A 21,065-nucleotide genomic window follows, 5' to 3' on the forward strand; every position below is an offset into this window, starting at 1 on the left:
AACTATTGACTTTTTGGTGGAATATCTCAGAGGTGAATGAAAGCCTCACCCAGAATCCCCATTAAACCCCTACAATAGAAATACATTTTATAGCCTATTTAAAACAGTCAAGAAGGTAAATGTACTGTATAAAAATAATAATATACATTCCAGAGTTCAGTGACTTTGTTCCCCTAATTTACAACTATATTTAAAACAATGTATTTAATGTTTTTATTTTAGAAGTATAACCATTTCTAGTTTATGACTCATTAGAAGAAATGTCAAATTCTTACACTCAATAAAATTACTTCCTGCATACCAGTAAAACTGCTTCATTAAAAGAATGTCAAAGAAAAAACAAAATCTCAAACTTTTAATGCTCTGTTGTATTATGTCTTTTATTGGCCAATTGTTAACTAAAATCCTTGTAGAGGAATGTTGAAAGCAATCTCAACAGTCATCTCTATTTTAACACTAATGTGTACCAGATTAGATCTGTGGGGAAAAAAATTTTTTTTATTTCACCTTTTAGGATCAAAAGCTTCAGGTCCACCTCTAGAGCCTCCTCCTGGGGTTCTCCATACAAGACGTTCAATATATTCATCTGCCACAAAAGGCTCCTAGTTTACAAAATAAATACGCTTTAACAAAGTTTCATACACAAGTACTTAATATTTATAAAATTAAAACAGCTTCTACTAGGTAAAAACTTAAAATGAAATTACTGTTTAAATACATCTATATTAAAATGTACAGTTTTTTTCAATTAAAAAATCTTCAATAAACAAAACAAACTACTTAATGAAAATTAGGATATTAAAATATTAGAACAGCATTAATGACCAACTGGAACAACTCAACAGAAAAATGAGCAAAGTAAACAAACAAGTAATTTATAGAAGAAATAAAATGGTCAAAAAAATTATTTTTAATGTACGGCCTTACTAGTAATCAAATTATCCTTTTTTTTTTTTTTTTGAGCTGGAGTCTCGCTCTGTTGCCCAGGCTGGAGTGCAGTGGCACGATCTCGGCTCGCTGCAAGCAGCTCCGCCTCCCGAGTTCACGCCATTCTCCTGCCTCAGCCTCCTGAGTAGCTAGGACTACAGGCGCTCGCCACCACACCCGGCTAATTTTTTTGTATTTTTTAGTAGAGACAGGGTTTCACCATGTTAGCCAGGATGGTCTCAATCTCCTGACCTCATGATCTGCCCACCTCAGCATCCCAAATAGCTGGGATTACAGGCATGAGCCACCGCACCCGGCCTATCCTTTTTTAAAAAATCTCACAAACTGACAAAGTTGTTGTTGTTTTTCTTTAAATTATAACAAGCAAGGCAGGAAAGGATAAACTGAAATTTATACTCTCATTATTGTTAGAAATGTCAACAGTTATAATCTTTTTGGAGGCCAACTGGTATTAGGTAACATCAATAGTGTTACAAATAGCTCGTATACCCTAACAGTAATTTTATTTTTAAAATCTAAGGGAAAAGCATATATGAATGCAAAAATTTCTGCAGAATGTTCATTGAGCATTATGTACATTACTAAGAAATTGTTTACATAAATAATATTCACAAAGCCATAACTGACAAATTAGGGTAAACTTACAGGATGAAAAACAATGTTCCTATTAAAATCATGCTCATGTAAAGAGTTTAGAAAAGAGAAAAAGTCTAACATATGATAGCCGATGAGAAAAAGCAAGATACGAAATCTTATAATTTTCTTAAAAAACCCATTTTTTAAAAAAGGATATTAGAAAAGGCTCAATCAAGAAAATAAAACTTCAAATGTTCACCATCAGCAGATAATACATTTTTTAGACTAATACACACTAATTTATACACTTTTCATACTACCCTCTTTCATGTAAATGGATACCACATATTGCCTCCTACCTAGCATGTAACTTAAACTAGTGATCAGCAGCATTTGCTGGTGATTACAATTTGAACTTTCATATCTGCAAAGTTTTTTCTTAAACTTTTAAAGATATAAAGTGCTGACATGTTTAAGAATTAAGTTCCAAGGATGAATTAATATCCTTACAAAGAAAAAAATATGGCACCCTGAAATACAATGAATGCATTTAGCAACATATAATCGTTTAGATAATCAGCCTCTAGTCTGCCTCACTTCTGTTGAAACAAGGGTTGATGCGAATCTAAAGATTTTTAACATCATCTAAAATTGAGAAATATGGACTCAAGATGAACTTATATTTAGAACTACTTAGAACTTCAGAAACTAAGCTACTTAAAAATTTTAGAAAACTTGGCCATCACATGAAATACTCCTATACAATGAGCTGGTGATGACAGCTAAAGTTTTTTAAGTACTTACTATGTGCCAGGCATTGCCTAGTATTTTACATACTTTATCATATTCAATATGTACTATGGTAAGTAGTAAGTCTACAAGGTAGGTTCTATTAATACCAATTCAATTTACAGTTATGAAATTACTTTAGGAAGTAGTCAGCCCTTTCAAAAATCTACAATACTTCCATTAAAAAACTTCATATAGTAATCATGTACCTTTTCCCTATCATTTGCTTGGCATACACATTTGTATAAATACTTAATAATCTTCATTCTTATGTGTTGTTAATTTTATTTGTTGAGTAATCATAGTTTTCAATTAAACACGTTATACTGTTCATCAATTTTAATATATTAGTTTTATTAAATGACATACACTAAAAACTTATAAATAGCAGATATTTACTGACATAAAAAATTAAGCAATTTTTATACAAAATATTTTCAATTACCTGAAAATACAGTATTCCTTCATTCAGCAAATATTAATTGAGCACCTACTGCATGCTAGAGACTATGCTAAATATCCAGGAAATAGTAAAAAAGGAGGAAAAAAAATCTCTGCTCCTCTGGATCTAGTGGAGGAGAGTGACAGACAAACGAGCACAAAAAATGATAGTGGAATAAGAACCATGAAGAAAATGAAAGAGGATACAGAATGATGGATAAGAGTGAGATGATGATGATGATGATGATGATGATGATGATGATGTTTTTTGTTTTTTTTTTTTTGAGACCGAGTTTCGCTCTTATTGCCCAGGCTGGAGGGCAGTGGCATGATCTCGGCTCACCGCAACCTCCACCTCCTGGGTTCAAGCAATTATCCTGCCTCAGCCTTCCTGAGTAGCTGGGATTACAGGCATGCACCACCATGCCTGGCTAATTTTGTATTTTTAATAGAGGTGGTATTTCTCCATGTTGGTCATGCTGGTCTTAAACTCCCGACCTCAGCTGATCCGCCTGTCTCAGCCTCCCAAAGTGCTGGGATTACAGGCATGAGCCACCGGGCCTGGCCAGAGTGAGATTATCTTTGAAAGAAGTCACCAGGCAAGGCCTTTCTAAGAAAATAAATTTTGAGTAAAGACCTGTATGCGGCCAACTAATAAGCTATCTGAGGGAGGAAGACTCTAAGCACAGGGAACACTCTTGGTATAAAATCAATGAAAAGAGGCCAGTGTGACTAAAAGAGAGTGAATGCAGGGGAGAATAATTGTGGATGAGGTCAAGAGAGGTAATGAGAATCCAGAGTTTATACCAAAGTCTTACAGGATGTACTATGATATATTTCCTGTTATTGATTGAAGAAAAGGCCAGGTTCTCAAGAAGATAGGTATTACCTTCTTCTTGGGAATGCCAATACACAATAATAATTCTCCTATTCCTTCTTCCAAAAGAAGCTACAACCATTTACTTTAGTACACTAAGGAAAGAAAAATATGCAAATATTTTGAAGTCTGTTGGACATCGGGTCCTAGTTGGCACTGGCACTTGGCTGACCCAAAGCATCATGGGCCGTGTCAGAGTGAGAACATATGGGGGCCAGGTAATAGATTCCTGGCCAAGATCTGGCAGAGTCAAACCAGTATGTCCATGAGCATACCTAGTGGTGATTTCTGCAGTCTACAAATGTTTAACAGGTATAGACACACTTAGTGGTTGATATGACTCCAACATTGGGTCCTTGGTCTACAAAATAAGAACTATTATAATGAGGAAGCCCAAGTAAAAATCCCTAAAATTGCCCCTGTCCAGTCAAGGTAGTTAATCATGTAGGATGGCAAAAAGTAATGCTACTCTTAAGAATACAAAGTAGAGATCAACAATTTTTTCTCAAAAGACCAGATAGCTAGTATTTTAGGCTTGCAGACCATACAGTCTCTGTTACAACCATTCAACTCTGCCACTGGGTTGCAAATGCAAACATACACAACACATGAACGAGCATGGTTATGTATCAATAAAACAGACAGGATTCTGGGAAGATGGTGGAGTAAATCTGTCTCCCCATCTAGGTAACAACTGCACTGGCAGAATCTAACTATTTTGGAACTCCGTAGGCTAGTGAAGGCTTGTATCTTCCCAAGTGAAGACTTAGACAAGAAAATGTGGTAATTTTGGTAAATTTCAGCTCTTAGCACAATAGCAACTACCTAGGTCCCACCCTAGCCCTGTGGCAGAGTGCTATACACAAATTCCTGGAACAACCTGCACACAGGTTGTAGGGGCCAGCATGACCAAAAAGGACCCTGTCCTCTAACTATCTGGGATCCCTGCGCTGAGGGCTAATTGCTGCTTCAGACCACAGAGGCATAAAAAGGCCTTTGTTGTTGTACCTTCCCCATTTTTGCAAGCCCCTCTCCCTCTGGATAAAGTGACTGTCAGAGGATTGAAGTAAACGGATCAAAGAAGAAATTACAAGGGAAATTGTAAAATACTTAAGAAATTAATGAAAATAAAAACACAACATAGAAAAACATAGGACACAGTGAAGGCAGTGCTAAGGAGTAAATGTGCAACTAGAAATATTTATACTAAAAAATAAAAAAGACCTCAAATCAACATAACTTTAAAACTTAAGTTACTAGAAAAAGCAGTATAAACTTAAGTAACAAGAAAAAAAAGAAAAACTAAAGCCAAAGCTAGCAGAAGGAAGGAAATAATAAAAACTGGAGCAGAAATTAACAAATTAGAGAATAGAGAAACAATAGAAAAAAAAAATGAAACCAGAAGTTGGCTTTTTGAAAAGATCAACAAAATTGAAAAGCCTTTAGCTAAAAAGAAAAAAAGGGAGAAGGCTCAAAATACTAAAATCACAAATGAAAACGAAGACGTTACTACCAATTTTATAGAAACAAAAAGGATTATAAGACAGCATTACAAACAATTGTATACCAACAAATTTGATAACCTAGATGAAATAGAAAAACTCCTAGAAACATAAAATCTACTAAGGCTAAATCCTACAAAAATAGAAAATATGAATAGACCTATAGCCAGTAAGGGGAATGAATCAGTAATCAAAAATCTCCCGACAGAGAAAAGCCCTGGAACTCATGCCTTCGCTGTTGACTTTTGCTAAACATTTTACAAAACTAACACCAAGCCTTCTCAAACTTTTCCAAAAAATTGAGGAAGAGGAAACACTTCCTAATTCACTGTATGAGGTCAGCATTACCCTGATACACCAAAGCCATGCAAAGACTGTGCAAGAAAACTATAGACTAATATCCCTTTATAAACATTCATGCAGAAATCCTCAACGAAGTATCAGCAAACCAAATTCCATAGCATTATTAACATGATTATATACAACCTACAGGAGAAAATATCTGCAAACTATATATCTGACAAGGGGTTTATTGAAAATATGTAAGGAATTCAAACAACTCAATAGGAAGAAAATAAACGACCTGAATTTTTAAAATGTGTGAAGGGCAGAAACAGATATTTCTCAAAAGAAGACACATGAATGGCCAACGAGTATGTGAAAAAATGCTCAACACCATTAATCATCAGGGAAATGCAAATTAAAACCTCAGTAATGTATCACCTCACACCTATTAGAATGGCTATTATCAAAAAGACAAAAGATAAGTGTTGGTAAAAACGTGGAAAAAAAGAGAACCTTTGCACACTGTCGGTGGGAATGTAAATTACCATAGCCATTACGAAAAACGTTATGGAGTTTCTGAAAAAACTAAGAACAGAAATACCATAATGATCCAGGAATCATACTACTAAATATATATCTAAAGGAAATGAAATCAGTATGTCAGAGGTATCTGCACCACCATGTTTATTGCAGCATTATTCACAATAGCTGAGATACAGAATCTAAGTGTCCATCAATAGACGAATGGATAAGGAAAATATGGCGTATATTCACAATGGAATACTACTCAGCCATTAAAAAGAAGGAAATCCTGTCATTTGCAAAAATATGGATGAACCAGGAGAACATTATATTAAGTAACATAAGCCAGGAATAGAAAGACAAATACCACATGACCTCACTCATATGTGGAATTTTAAAAATGTGATCTCATACAAGTAAGAGTGGATTGGTGGTTACCAAAGAAAGGCTGGGAAGGGTAAAGGGGAGGTGAGGAGGAAGAAGACAGCCTGATTAACAGATACAAATACATAGTTAGATAAAAGAAAAACTGAAAAATTAGTTGCCATTTCTATATACTAACAAGGAACAATCTAAAAAGGAAATTTCTATGAAAACAATTCCATTTACAATAGCATCAAAAAGAACAAAGTACTTAGGAATAAACTAAGAATTAGCCAAGGAGGCTAAAGACTTGTACAATGCAAATTATAATACTTCGAAAGAAATCAAAGAAGGTACAAATAAACGAAAAGACATCCTATATTTACAGACTGGAAGACTTAATATTGTTACAATGTCAATACTACCCAAAGTGATCTACAGATTCAACTCAATCCTTGTGAATATCCCAATGACTTTGCTCTATTCAAAAATAGACAAGAAACCCCAAAGAGCCCAAAACAATTTTGAAAAAGAACAGAGTAGCAGGACTCACACTTCCTGATTTCAAAACTTACTACAAAGCTACACTGATCAAAACAGTATATGATACTGGCATAAAGACAGGGATACAGAACAACTGAACAGAATAGAAAGCCTAGAAAAAAACCCTCACATATTTGGTCAAACAATTTTGACAAGGGTGCCAAGACCATTCGAAAGACAAAGGACAGTCTTTTCAGCACTTTGGCAGGCTGAGGCAGGCAGATCTCTTGAGGTCAGGAGTTCGAGACCAGGTTGGCAAACATAGCAAAACCCTGTCTCTACTAAAAACACAAAAATTAGCTGGGTGTGGTGGCAAGTGCCTGTAGTCCCAGCTATTTGGGAGGCTGAGGCAGGAGCATCACTTGAACCAGTGAGGCAGAGGTTGCAGTGAGCCCAGACCACTCTACTGCACTCCAGCCTGGGTAACAGAGTGAGTGAATCTGTCCAAAAAAAAAAAAATATCCAACATTACTAATATTTAGGGAAATGCAAATCAAAACTACCATGAGAAGCCACCTTACACAGGAAATGGCAAAAGGCCTAGCTATCAGAGAAGTAAGACTGGAAGACCAAGGACAAGGAAGTCTAGAGTAGAGGCATATGGACGATACAATGAAAGAACTGTCCTGCCAAAATTCATAGGTTGAAGACCTAACTCCCAATGTGTATTTGGAGATGGGACCTTTGGGGAGGTAATCAGTGTTAGATGAGGTCACAAGGTACAGGCCCTCATTATGGGATTAATGTTCCTACAGGAAAAAGAAATCTCTCTCTGCACACACAAAGAAGAGATTACGCAAGCACAAAGCAAGATGGTGGTGCCTACAAGCTAAGAGAAGAGGCCTTAGCATGACAACTACCTTGCTGGCACTTTGATGGTGGACTTCTCAGCCCACAGAACACTGAGAAATAAATTTCTGTTGTTGAAGCCATCCAGTCTATGGAATTTTGTTATGGAAGCCTGAGTTGACTAATACAGACAGATAGATGAGACTGGATGAAAAGTATGAAGTTCTCTGTATAACATGTTAGCACCAGAAAACACACCATGAAAGAGGAACTAAGCAACCAAACAGAAAAAATGACTCTGCTTGGCATTAGCACTCTGAGCACATGAACAAAGCAGACACAGTACAGAGACAACACGACCCCAACTGCAAGGGGTCCTACTTACCAAGGCTGATCAAGCTACTGTGAAACCAAATATCTAGCCTAACAGTGACAGAGACCAACTCTAAGCCCTTAAAATAGCCCCATTCAAGACTAATCGTATGGTTGGCAAGTTGACTACACTGGGCCCTTTCCACTCTAGAAGAAAGAATATTTTACTTTGATAGAAAGAGAAACATTTGAGTTGGATTTGCCTTTCCTCCGAGAGAGTGTTTGTTCCTGTGGCACAGGACTTCACATACCACATCACACCAAAGGACCCAGGCACCCAGTTTACAGCAAAGGAGGTAACCATGGGATTCACTGGTCATATCATAAACCACACCAAACAGAGGTAGGCAGACTAACAGAGCACTGGAACAGCCTGATGAAGGCACAGCTGAAGCACCAGTTCAGAGGGTGTACTCTATCAAGATGATGCACTGGTCGGGCGTGGTGGCTCATGCCCGAACTCAGGAGTTCGAGACCAGCCTTGGCAACACAGTGAAACCCTGTCTCTACTAAAATACAAAAAATTAGCTGGATGTGGTGGCAGGTGCCTGTAGTCCCATCTACTTGGGAGGCTGAGGTAGGAGAACTGCTTCAGCCCGGGAGGTGGAAGTTGCAGTGAGCCAAGATCACACCACTGTACTCCAGCCTGGGCAACTGAGCAAGACTCCGTCTCCAAAGGCAAAAAAGAAAAAAAAAAAAAAAAGCAGCACTATCCTCCAAGATGCAGTATATATTCTGAATTAAAAGGCTTTATATGATGCTGTGACTCCAATACGAAAAACACAAGAGTCTGGCAACAAGGGGTAAAAGCAGAAAGTGGGTTCACTTATCATGCATGATTCCCAATTTGTGCTTGAGATATCTGTGACTCTAGGTTCTTCAGGAATAGTCTTGGTCCCCAAAGAAGGAACACTTTTGCCTACAACATAGTATAAGAGTATCATTAAACTATAACTACAAGTACTGCCTGGTCATATTGTTTCCTTATACCTAGGGAATAAGAAGAGGAGTGATCATCTTTGGCTGGGGCAATCAACCATAATGATCAGGATGAGGCAGGGCTGCCAATACACAATGGGTGTCAACAGCAGTATGTTTGGCACACGGGTGATCCTCTTGGGGATCTCGACACTTCCTCAACCAATTCTGAAAATGTATGGACAAGTGTTACAACCCTGGCCTAAAAAGGGTATTGTAACCAGTTAAAACACCAAGAACATCAGAGGTACTAGCTGAAGGTAAGGCAGAGTTACAATCGATAGTAGAGGTGAGAGATAGTGAATATCAGTTGCCACTCTGAGACCAGTTATAGTAGTGGGGGCCACAGTTCATCTCACTAGCCTTCTTCTTTGAATTTTCCTCCAGGATAAGACTCAACCAGAATGTCAGAAGAGCTACTCCCCAAATGTATATGAAGAAGTGAAATCTAATAGTGGAACAAGGGTGGTCTGTGGTGAACACAATTATGTGCCATCCAGCTCGCCCTACAAGAAGGGACTTGCCCTAACTGCTAACAGTGCTGCCAAAAAAAAGGCTTCATGGGCAGTATTTTCAGGGACTTCATCAGATGCAAAGAGCCACTTGACCCAATGTCATGCCTTTTCCAATGTGATCCATAGCCAATGACTGGTTAAGATGGAAGTATAAGGGCCAGACTACTTTGGTCCAAAGCAGGACAACTCTGACAGGTCATTTTAGTTTCAGACCTCCCCACAGGAGCCATCAACACTGCCACTGGACCAAAACCGTAACTCTGTTTCTCCACATGCCCAATCTTGTATCCTTGCTCTGCCCCCTCATAAATGTTTATCCGAGGTTACTTCCTAATAAATATTCTGCATGCTAAACTGTCTCAAAGTCGGCTTCCCAAAAGACCCAACCTACAACACCTTAGTAGTCCAGTCAAGAGATGGCAGTGACTCAGATGAAAGTGGCAGTGGATGAGGTGCTGAGAAATAGGTTCATGACGTTTTAAGACACACATTCATATAAGTTGCTGATAGACTGGATACGTGGAAAAAGAAAAAAAAGGAATAAAAGATTACTCATAGAGGTAGAGGTTTGCAGCCAGGACGACTCTGTGAATGGTGGTGCTAATTACTGAGATGGGAAGATCAGGGAAAGAGATGGATGAGGGAGCAGTGAAACAAGAGTTTTGTTCTGCATATATTATATTGTAGATGCCTATTAGATATATAAGACAAATATAGAGCACATAGATGGAAAAACAAGTTCGTACTACACGGAAGAAGCTGGAGCTTCACAAAATTTGAATCATCAACACATAGATGGTTACCGAAGGACTGGGTGAGATCATCTAGGAGGAAGAAAGGCATGCCAACATTTGGAGATAAGAGGAAGAAAACAATCCAACAAAAGAAAGCAGGAGGCACCAGTGCAGGCGGAAGAAAATTAGAGGTCAGTGTCCTGGAAGCAAAGTACACGTTTTATCCTCAGAGACAAATTACCACTAGGGTTTAAGAGAAGTCAGTGATTGATCCCCAAGGGATGGAAGTTCCAAAAAAGCAAAAAATAAAAATAAAAATAAAGAATTCTGCTTATATAAGCAAACAAATCCTAATGCCTTGCTTTCTAATACTTTACCTTGCTGCAAAGACACTTACAGTGAGAAAAAGCCAAATTAACAAATCCTAAGACCTCCAAATGACCAAGTCCTCCCAAGAGACTTCTCAAACAATTCCCTGTAATACAAATACCTGTAAAAAAATTTTTTTAATCCTTTAGAATTTTATAAGCCTGACAAAGGTTTAGCTTCACTTTCTGTTTGCTACAGTAATCAAAAGCAAAAATTACCAAGCCAAAACAAAAATCTAGAACTATGCACTAAGACACTATGATATGAAACTTAGCTTCACATAATTGGTTGTTATATTGCTCCGTTAAACTGATTTTAAATGCTTTACAAATGTTACCAATTGTAATATTAAAATATGGTATTTGTCATTGTGGAAGACAGTGTGGCGATTCCTGAAGGATTAGAACCAGAATTACCATTTGACCCAGCAAACCCATTACTGGGTATATACCCAAAGTATAACAAATCATTCTACTATAAAGACACATGCACATGTATGTTTACTGCAGCATTATTCACAATAGCAAAGATTTGGAACCAACCCAAATGCCCATCAGTGATAGACTGGATAAAGAAAATGTGGCATATATACACCACAGAATACTATGCAGCCATGAAAAAGGATGAGTTCATGTCCTCTGCAGGGACATGGATGAAACTGGAAACCATCATTCTCAGCAAACTCACACAGAACAGAAAACCAAACACTGCATGTTCTCACTTATAAGTGGAAGCTGAAAAATGAGAATACATGGACACAGGGAGGGGAACATCACACACCAGAGCCTGTCAGAGGGTGGGGGACCAGGGGAGTGATAGCATTAGGAGAAATACCTAATGTAGATGAGGGGTTGATGGGTGCAGCAAACCACCATGGCATATATATACCTATGTAACAAATCTGTAAGTTCTGCACATGTATCCCAGAACTTAATGGTGTTTGTGGTCATTTCTACTGAAAACTCACTTGGATGTCAATCCCTTGGACGGGAATACAAATCCCTAATTTAAATAATGTTGCTTCCTTGACAAAAATTCAAATTTTTATATTTTCTTATATCTCCATTCCCAAAAGTAGATCCAATACAATGGATCAATACATTGTGTTGGAATACACCCACAAACTCAAAGAAAATCACAACACAATACAATGTGTTGGAACCACCCACAAACTCAAAGAAACTAGGATATTTACCCCAGCCTAGCTAAAAAAAAAAATAAGTCTCAGATCATTTCAGAGAGATATTTCTGTATCCTGTTAAACCAATTAACCCATCAGTTCAAAAGTACTGCCTATCATGTATTTTCCTTAAATTGATTATGGATACCACTGTCTAACAGATCATTAAAACACTACCTCCTTTTAGTGAGAAACTTCCCTATATAATTCCTATTACACTATCGAATTCACACACCTTTTTTTTTTTTTTTTTTTTTTTAAAGATACAGTCTCACTCTGTCTCCCAGTCTGCAATGCAGTAGTACAATCTCGGCTCACTACAAACTCCGCCTCCTGGGTTCAAGCAAGTCTCATGTCTCAGCCTCCTGAGTAGCTGGTATTACAAGTGTGCGCCATCACGCCCGGGTAATTTTTGTATTTTTAGTAGAGATTGGGTTTTGCCATGTTGGCCAGGCTGGTCTCTAACTGCTGGCCTCAAGTGATCTGCCTGACTCAGTGCTTGGATTACAGGTGTGAACCACCACCCGCAGCCAAGTTCACACTCATATCTACCCTTTAGGGTTCTTATCTTGTACCACCTACCCAAATTTCTCTGTACCTCAAAACAAACAGCCACACTTCCATCAGACTACGCCAGTCTTCTTTTTAAGCCCATGTTACTCCTGCTTCCTAACCTGTGGCCAGGTAACTCACCCTACTAAGTATGCCCTTTCTCCTCCAAAACTTCAAAGACTGCTATACCATTACTCAAAGCCTGGCTCCATTCCCATTTCTTCTTTGAAGGGTTCCTTCCCTACATGGTCTCCATTAATTTCTCCACTCTTAAACCCCTATGAAGCTTAAAAATTCAAATCCCAACACAGAATATTACTAACTGTCATTTTATCATTTATTGATTTAGAATCATTTTCATAAGTTTCACTCTTTTCTCCACACTTAAACTGAAAGCAAGGGGAGGCTGTGTCATACATTTCTCTTGCTTTCCAGCTGCAGTCAACAGAACAATGCTGAGCATACCAAAACACTAGCTAGTTGGGGCCATGGCTGAAATCCCTGCAGAGGGTCTTGAAAGTCATGCTCTTGATCCATATATCCAAAACCAAAAAGGCAGGACCACCACCCCACAACCCAGAAACAAAGAACAGGCATTACATGGTACTATCAATCCAAGATTCTAACAGAAACCAAATATGAGCCTAATACAATTCTGGCACTACAAAGAACTAAAGAATTTTACAATATTTGGCCTCTACTTTCTAACCCCATTTTCTTTGATTTTTCAGTGAGATTCTTTATGTGTTTTCTGTATATTAATAAGTTATATTTATTGACTACTGATTTTTTAAAAAAGCACCACAAAATATTTTGTCTCCAGCTAACAAAATGGATTTCAAAAGTAGTATGAAAAGGTAGAAAAATAAAGCACATTAAGACACAAATATAACTAAGGCAAACTTTGAAAAAGTATTTTGAAAACTACTTGCACAAACACTACAAAATAAATAATTTTACGTTTTAAAATTAGTCCATTTTAACATTCAATCTTGAAGCCCTTTAAACTATGAAATTGGCCAAATAATCACGTCATCAAAATTGTTTTGAAGACTATCTAAATGATGGTAATTTAGAATCTTATAAAATATTTTAGATTCTCTTAAGCAAAATATTTTTCCAGGATAGAATATATCTCATTTCGAACCGTAAAGTAATATATATGTGTATGTCCAAAAGGGAGAGGTAACAAAATGTTACAATTCCTGTTATACTAGTCTCAGCAGAATCATATAATTAGATTTAAAATGTATAATGCAAGAATGTTCTTTAAATATCATCACAGCTCAGCTCTTTCATCTCATTTTTACATATGAGGAAACTAAGGAAACGAAATTTAAGTCTTATCAAGGTACTAAACCAGTATTCTAACCCAGATATTTTTCCCACTCTATTATAGAGACTTTAATATAGACTGTGAAATTACTTTAAGTATTTAATAAAATCTGCCATTAGCATTTCAAATCAAATTAAGCTATTTACAAATATACACGTTAAATATTCTTACAGGCATTTAATAAACACCTTGTAAATGAAATTAAACAAGTAAGGAATCATTGCTTCTTTCGTTTATTATACCCTGAATAAGCAAAGATATAGAAATAACTGTATTTTCTTATTTTCATATTTCAGCTTCAAGGAAATAGCATCAGAAAAGTTTGCTAAGTTTTAAAAATATATATATATACATAAAATATTAACAACCAAACTTTTAATTTATCACTCGACTAGAACTTTCATTTAATTTGTAGGTTATATGTTTATTTGCAGGGTGTTACGTGCAATTGCAATCCACTTTTAAGAGAACAAGGCAATCACTCTTTCAAATCTCTCTCACACATGTGGGCACACACACACCTCAACTATTTAATTTCCTGGGAACACCAGGGATTCAGTATTTTAGATTAATTATACACACATGCAGTCCATAATACTGTCCTCAATTTAATGACTTGCTTATTCCAGAAGTTCACTTCCAAGTTGGTTTGACTGGAGAACTCCAAAGCATAAAACACTTAAATGCAACTCTATTACTCTAAGCATCAACCTCTACCTCTACCACTCTCTCCACTAACACCAGTAGAAGGTAAGAAATTGATTGGCCTCTGTTTCAGTTATCTATTGCTGCCTAACAACCACTCAAATAGTTAGTGGCCTAAAATAACAATAATCATACTGTTCACAAATCTGATTTGAGGAGGGCTCAACAGGGAAATCTGGTCTCTGCTCCACATGAAATAAGCTGGGGCTGCTCAACTTGGCTAGAAAATACTCTTTCAAGATGGTAAGTTGGTGTTTACTGTTTGCTGGGAGTTCAGCAAGAGCCAAGGGTGAAGGGCCTTGGTTCTTTAAAAGGGCTGCATGGGCTTTCTCTTGCTATGGTTGCTAGAGTCCAAGAGGTTAGGTCATCAAAGGTAATACATCTGGCCCTCTATGGGGCCTAACCTTGCAAATCACTACGTAGCAACACTTGTATAGTCATAGGCCTGTACAAATTCAAGAAGTGAGCAGAGACCCTACTTCCCTATGGGAGGGGCATAAACATCACGATGTGGGATGGCAGATCTTGTGACCATCCTGAAAAATATAACCTTCCACAGCCCCTTTTTGTAATCCTCTCCTACCATAATCTCCTACTTCTTGGATCATTTACTCTGAGTCAGCCTAAGACCGAGAAGGCTGAAGGCTTTCCTTCCCTGATAGATCTTTAATCTAGTTCTCATCTCAATCCACTTAAATTAAAAGTGACCGACACCTAATTTTTAAAAATGGATACTACTCTTTTAATAGTATGCTCCTAAGCAATTTAAATTTCTCAATTCAATTTAGTCATCAAAAAAACCTTCTGAAGTAGATACTACTATTTCCCCCATTTTACAGATAAGAAAATTGAGGTACAAAGAGGTTGGGTAACTTACCAAGATCACACAACTAGTAAGGGGCAGAGCTGAGAGATGTCATCCACCTCCTGACTAAATTACCACCCACATAATGTGAGACTTCCTAAACTGTTATCTCTAACTGTGATCTCTTTCTGAGTTACTAATTCATATTTCCATTTGCCTAGTGGACTTCTTTACCACGGTGTCTTGCTAAAAACTCAAAGTGTAAAACAATATATATACATATATATATATATTAATGAATATATTACTTCTTTCCCCTGCAAAGGTCCTTCTAATTTTCTCTATCACAGTTAATGAATCACCAACCACCTACTTTTCAAAGTTTACAAATTTGGAATTTTAACTCCTCAGTAATTGAATTATTTTAATTCTTCCTCCAAAATGTCTTTTCAAATTTCTTCTCTGTTGCCATTGAATTAGGTTAGAATTTCACCTGGCTAGATTAATCAGTCAACAGATAATTCTGGAACACTTACCAAATGACAACAATTATGTTAGGCTGCCCATGATCCCAATTTTCCCAGCTAACAATTTCTTCCCCCATCGACGGCCATTCTTCACACTAACATTAAAATTGCCTGTCTTCCTGACCCTTACCCAAAAAAAGTAAGGTCAGCCCTCTTGCATGATCTATAAAAAGCCTTCTTAAAAATTCCCCCGGGCTGGGCCCAGTGGCTCATGCCTGTAATCTCAGCACCTTGGGAGGCCTGAGGCGGGAGGATCACTTGTGTCCTGGAGTTCGAGACTAGCCTGGGCAATATAGTGAGACTCCGTCCCTACAAAAAATAAAAAATTAGCCAAGCATGGTGGCACATGCCTGTAGTCCCAGCTACTTGGGAGGCTGAGGTGGGAGGATTGCCTGAGCCTAGGAGGTCAACATTGCAGTGAGCTGTGATTACACTACTGCACTCCAGCCTGGGTGACAGAGCAAAACCCTGTCTCAAAAAACAAAAAAACTGGCCAGGCACGGTGGCTCATGCTTGTAATCCCAGCACTTTGGGAGGCCAAGGCAGGTCGATCATGAGGTCAGGAGTTCGAGACCAGCCTGGCTAACACAGTGAAAGCCCATCTCTACTAAAAATAAAAAAATTAGCCAGGCATGGTGGCAGGCACCTATAATCCCAGCTACCCAGGAGGCTGAGGCAGGAGAATAGCTTGAAACCAGAGGCGGAGGTTACAGTCAGCCGAGATCACGCGACTGCACTCCAGTCTGGGCAACAGAGCTAGACTCCTTCTCAAAAACAAAAAACAAAAAGCCGAAAAACTGCCCTCGAACTCCTATGGTCTCAATGCCTTGCCACCACTCCCTGTTCTTAAAATATGCATATACACATCCTAACTCTTCTCAACTGCCTCACCTTACAACAAACTGGAGTCATCTTGTGTCTCTGCCTCGGAATACCCTTCTCCTGTTTGAAAAATCTCTACTCATCCATCAATATCCAATTTCTATATGCCATTACTAAATGAAACCTTCCCTAATAATCCCTGGAAAAGATTCTAACTCCCACTGCACTGTATTAATGTATTAACATGTCTGTCTCCCTCAATCAGATGCTTAACTCAACATCTTTTAACTCTAGTACCTGGAATAATGTCTGGCCTACACATTCATTCAATGTTTGCAGAATGAATACATTTTATCATATACATGACACTACAATTGGTAGCCAATGTCTATAAACACTTAACAACTAATATGGTTAAAATAAATAGCATTTCAGCACCTTGACAGTTAACGGGGGGGCTCCTTACTTGTATATCTCATGCTCATTAGTATACACCTGGCTAGCTAATTGAACAAGAGACATCATTTTCAACAAGTCTATTTAAACAGCTTTTGTAATTTAGTTTGAAAAATTAAGAGACAAATAAATGTGGGAAAATGTGTTCTTCAATATTCATACTCTAATTTGGAAGTCAAACAGCCATTACTATCACAGCCAAATTACCTGACCTCAAGCACTATTATCAAGGAACCTACATTTACAGAAAGAAAAAAAAAAATGAATTTTTAATCCTGGTATTTAGGATCTCCAAAATTAAGCCCCAATTTACCTTACATGCCACTACTCCTCTTTATGTGTGCTATACTCCAGCCAAAATGAATGTTCCCCTCATCTCCAGGGCCTACAACCCTCCCTTTATGTCTTAGCTTTCATTGTCTGCTTTACTGAAAAGTCCCTCCACCCAGTTCCAAACTCAAATCTAATTTTTCCTCTGTAGATAATTCAAATGATAATAATTCCTATGTAGATAATTCTAATCCTTTCTTCTAGAGGTAATCTTCCCGTCCTCTTGACACCTATGGCACTTTATCTAGACCTCTTTGAAACCACTTATAACCTTATTTTTAAGAGTATAGTATCATATGTCTACCTTCTCTCCCTCTATTTGCTAAGGACAGGTTCTATACTTAACTCAACATTTTCCAAAATATGTACCTTATAATTCACAAAATTAAGTTAACAAGCAGTGGAAAATAAAAGTCTCTTAAAAAAAGAAAAGAGTCTCATGGTGAAAAAAGTTTGGGAAATGGACTTATCATCTTTAACATATTAAGGTACACTGCAAATCTCCAAGGAAACAGACTATGCTCATTTCCATAAGTTATTTGGCCACTGAACCCTGTTAGTTTTTTTGCGACACATCTCGTAGGATTAATATTTCTATGGCATGCCCTTTGAGGCATGCAGATAAAGTTCAAGAACTTTACCTTGAACCTTATAGGTACTCAACAAATATTTGTAGAATGAATGAATAATTAACCCTAGTTATTAACCAAGAACTCTCCCATAACGGTAGTCTAAACAGAGAAAAGGGAAGATTCTTGAAGAATTATGGGGAAAAAATAAGCAAATGAGAAAAGAATGTCCTCGGTAGTACAATAAAAGGAGAAAGGAATATTTGCAACAATATAAAAAGAACTTCTGGAGGGGCATGGTGGCTCACACCTGTAATCCCAGCACCTTGGGGGGCCAAGGTGGGCAGATTGCTTAAGCCCAGGAGATCAAGACCAGCCTGGACAACATGGTGAAACCTTTTTTCTCCAAAACAATTTTAAAAATTAGCTGGGCGTGGTGGCAGGCACCTGTAGTCCCAGCTACTCTGGAGGCTAAGGTGGGAGGCTGGATTGTACCTGGAGGGTAGAGGCTGCAGTGAGCAGTGATTACCCAACTGCACTACAGCCTGCGCAATAGAGCAAGACCGTGTCTCAAAAACAAAGAAAAGAAAATTTAAAAAGGAATTTCTGAGCCCAGCCACTTTGCATATGTAGAAGATACAATTTATCTACACCAGGTAAGAATCCTTATTCAGAATATCTATCCTGAGAAGATTTAAAAACACTGTACACGGATCTTTTCAGAAAGATCTGTCAACAAAAGTTGAAACTAAGAAGGTATTCTGAGAAACTTTCAGGATATACACTATTACAATAGACAAATCATCTATTACTAAATCATTTCGGTCAACTGAGGAAATATATTACAGTCCGATTTTGTTATATGAAGTTGTTTTCATTAAGTGTCATGGGACCAATAAGATTTTAAAAGAAGCATAGTTAACACAATGAAATTTCATGGATTCAAAAGCTTAATTTTGTTTTCATTTAACTTCTCTTAACATGAAAAGTGAAAGTACAATTCTATTTAATAGTGCCTGAAAATCAAGATGAATAAAAACCAAACATCCTTGACTACATCCTGCCTTCTGTTTTCCACAGTTCTCCAGCTGGGACTAAGAAAGGGAAGCAGGGGGAAAAGATACTTCCTTTGACTTGTACTACAATCTAGATGCTATGGCAGTAGCTACAGGAAACTGAGCAGTGACAAGATTTGTTTTTCCTCTTCCCTCCAACGCCAAGACATCAACTTTTCACTCGGGGATGAAAACTTACTCAAGAGTAGAGTCCACTGTAGGGCTGGATTCATAGCAGTACCAGAAAAAATAAATGCACTTCTTAATTATAACTACTAAAATTTAATTATAACTATTATGCTTTTAATTTTGACGAAGCAACAAGCTACACATAGTCAAGAAAAAAAGTCACATAAGTTTTACGACCCATAAATGTTTAAATTTGTTCTAAAAACCCTCTGGCCTAAGGGTAGTCTAAGGGCTACTGCCTCTATTATCACTGAATCTTACTGGCTACCATGTAACTAGAGTCACTAAATTACGTTAAATCCTAATCTGGTTTAACTACTCAACCTAATGGCAGGACCCCAGAAAGCAAAATATGTATTTCCCCACCTCCTCCCCTTCCCCACCAGGGAGAGGGAGAAAAAAAATCAAACATGTTTCCAAATAAGTTACCGAAATACTGCGGTCAAATATTTAAATAAAAATATACATAAGATGGTCCAAGGTACAACTGGAACTGGATTAACTCAAAGGATAATGTCTTATGAACTGTATGACAACATATATAATAGTTTTCTGTTAAGACCTGGCTTGTCAGCAAATACATTAATTGAAGATCTCATACAACTTCATCGCGTTCTCCCTCTATAAGATGTGAAAAATAAAACAAGGAACCACAGCACTACTTAGTACCCAGGGACACAGTAAAAGTTCCTAGCAGGAAAAGCATCTCCCCGATCTTGTGTCAATAAACAGATGGCACAATTTTGGAATTACAGAAATTAATGTAGCTTATCTCCCAACACTTAACTGAGAAAATACAGTATCTCTGAAGTCTTTCTTGTAATTACGATCCTTCATTCACAAATTACTGTCTTATTACAACTTATTATAACAATAACATATATTATTCCTCAAAAAAAGCACTGTCTATCCGAAAGCTGACTGATGTGCAAAATATAGTAACAATAACAAATGTAAAGTTCCATTTATTAAAACTGTGGCATTCAAATTGTAAGCCACAAAAACTGCTGAATCTTAGGCAGGAAAAGGATACCATTTTCACTTATGGAGACGTTCCCTATTGTGGATTACAGTCTTCTCAATTATTACACTTTTGTTATTCAATGTGAAATACAAGCACACACACACAAAAGGGGTCTTTCTTTCCTTTTTCTTGTGTGTTTTCATTTATTTCACAAAAGGAGATGCTTTATAAGTTTCATTGTTTTGTAGTCCCATTAGTTTTCCTATTCTATTATCTCAAACTTTTATCACAGCTTCTTACACCAGACTTCACGAAATTAAATTTTAAGGTTTAGATACTGAAAACGCTCGAGGAAAGACAGTATTCTCACTGTTACGTATTAAGGATTCTCCAGCTTGCAGTTAGGTGATTTTATAATACACGTAAATGAATATAATACACTTAAGGTGCATTATATATATGAAACGAAGTGTTCGTTTTATAGTGTTCATTTTGGTTTTATTTTATAATACACGTAAATGCCTTCAGTATATTATTATGTATTATACGAAATAAAGTGTTCACTTGAATTTTGCCTCCCTTCAGTCTAAAGAGATAAGTAGGCCTTTATTGTACCAAAAGAAAAAAAAATTGTCCCAGCCTTTTCAAATGTAAGGTTAAACTGGCAGGCCTATGAATGCCACCTGCAGCCTTACTAATGCAATAATTATTCAAAACGAGAAGCCCCCAAGAGTCACGATCTTAAGTGGCTTCCTGCTATTATTCCCGCAAGAATCCCAGCGACAAGACTCGCTCAACCTGAGGCTCCTGGCTCTCTTTCCTCGTCCTGAGTCAGCCCTTCCCACTACTCATCCCGAGTAGACATCTTCCAACACCCGAACCTTCCAGACTCCCCCTCTTACCCCCACAGAGAAAACCAACCCTCCTCCCTTCCGGCACCCGGCTTCCCCTCTCGGCCGACCGGTCGCCCAA

General features: G+C 37.5%; 1 protein-coding gene across 1 annotated transcript in view; it reads right to left on the minus strand.

Annotated features, from left to right (window-relative positions):
* Positions 1-21,065, minus strand: part of EXOC5 (exocyst complex component 5) — a 64,544-nt gene that overhangs the window by 42,887 nt on the left and 592 nt on the right. The window contains exon 2 of the mRNA XM_010356234.2: positions 508-602. Coding sequence (XP_010354536.1) covers positions 508-602 — 95 coding nt within the window. The remainder of the gene's footprint in view (positions 1-507; positions 603-21,065) is intronic.

Source organism: Rhinopithecus roxellana, chromosome 5 (assembly GCF_007565055.1).
Source record: "Rhinopithecus roxellana isolate Shanxi Qingling chromosome 5, ASM756505v1, whole genome shotgun sequence".
Lineage (NCBI taxonomy): Eukaryota > Metazoa > Chordata > Mammalia > Primates > Cercopithecidae > Rhinopithecus > Rhinopithecus roxellana.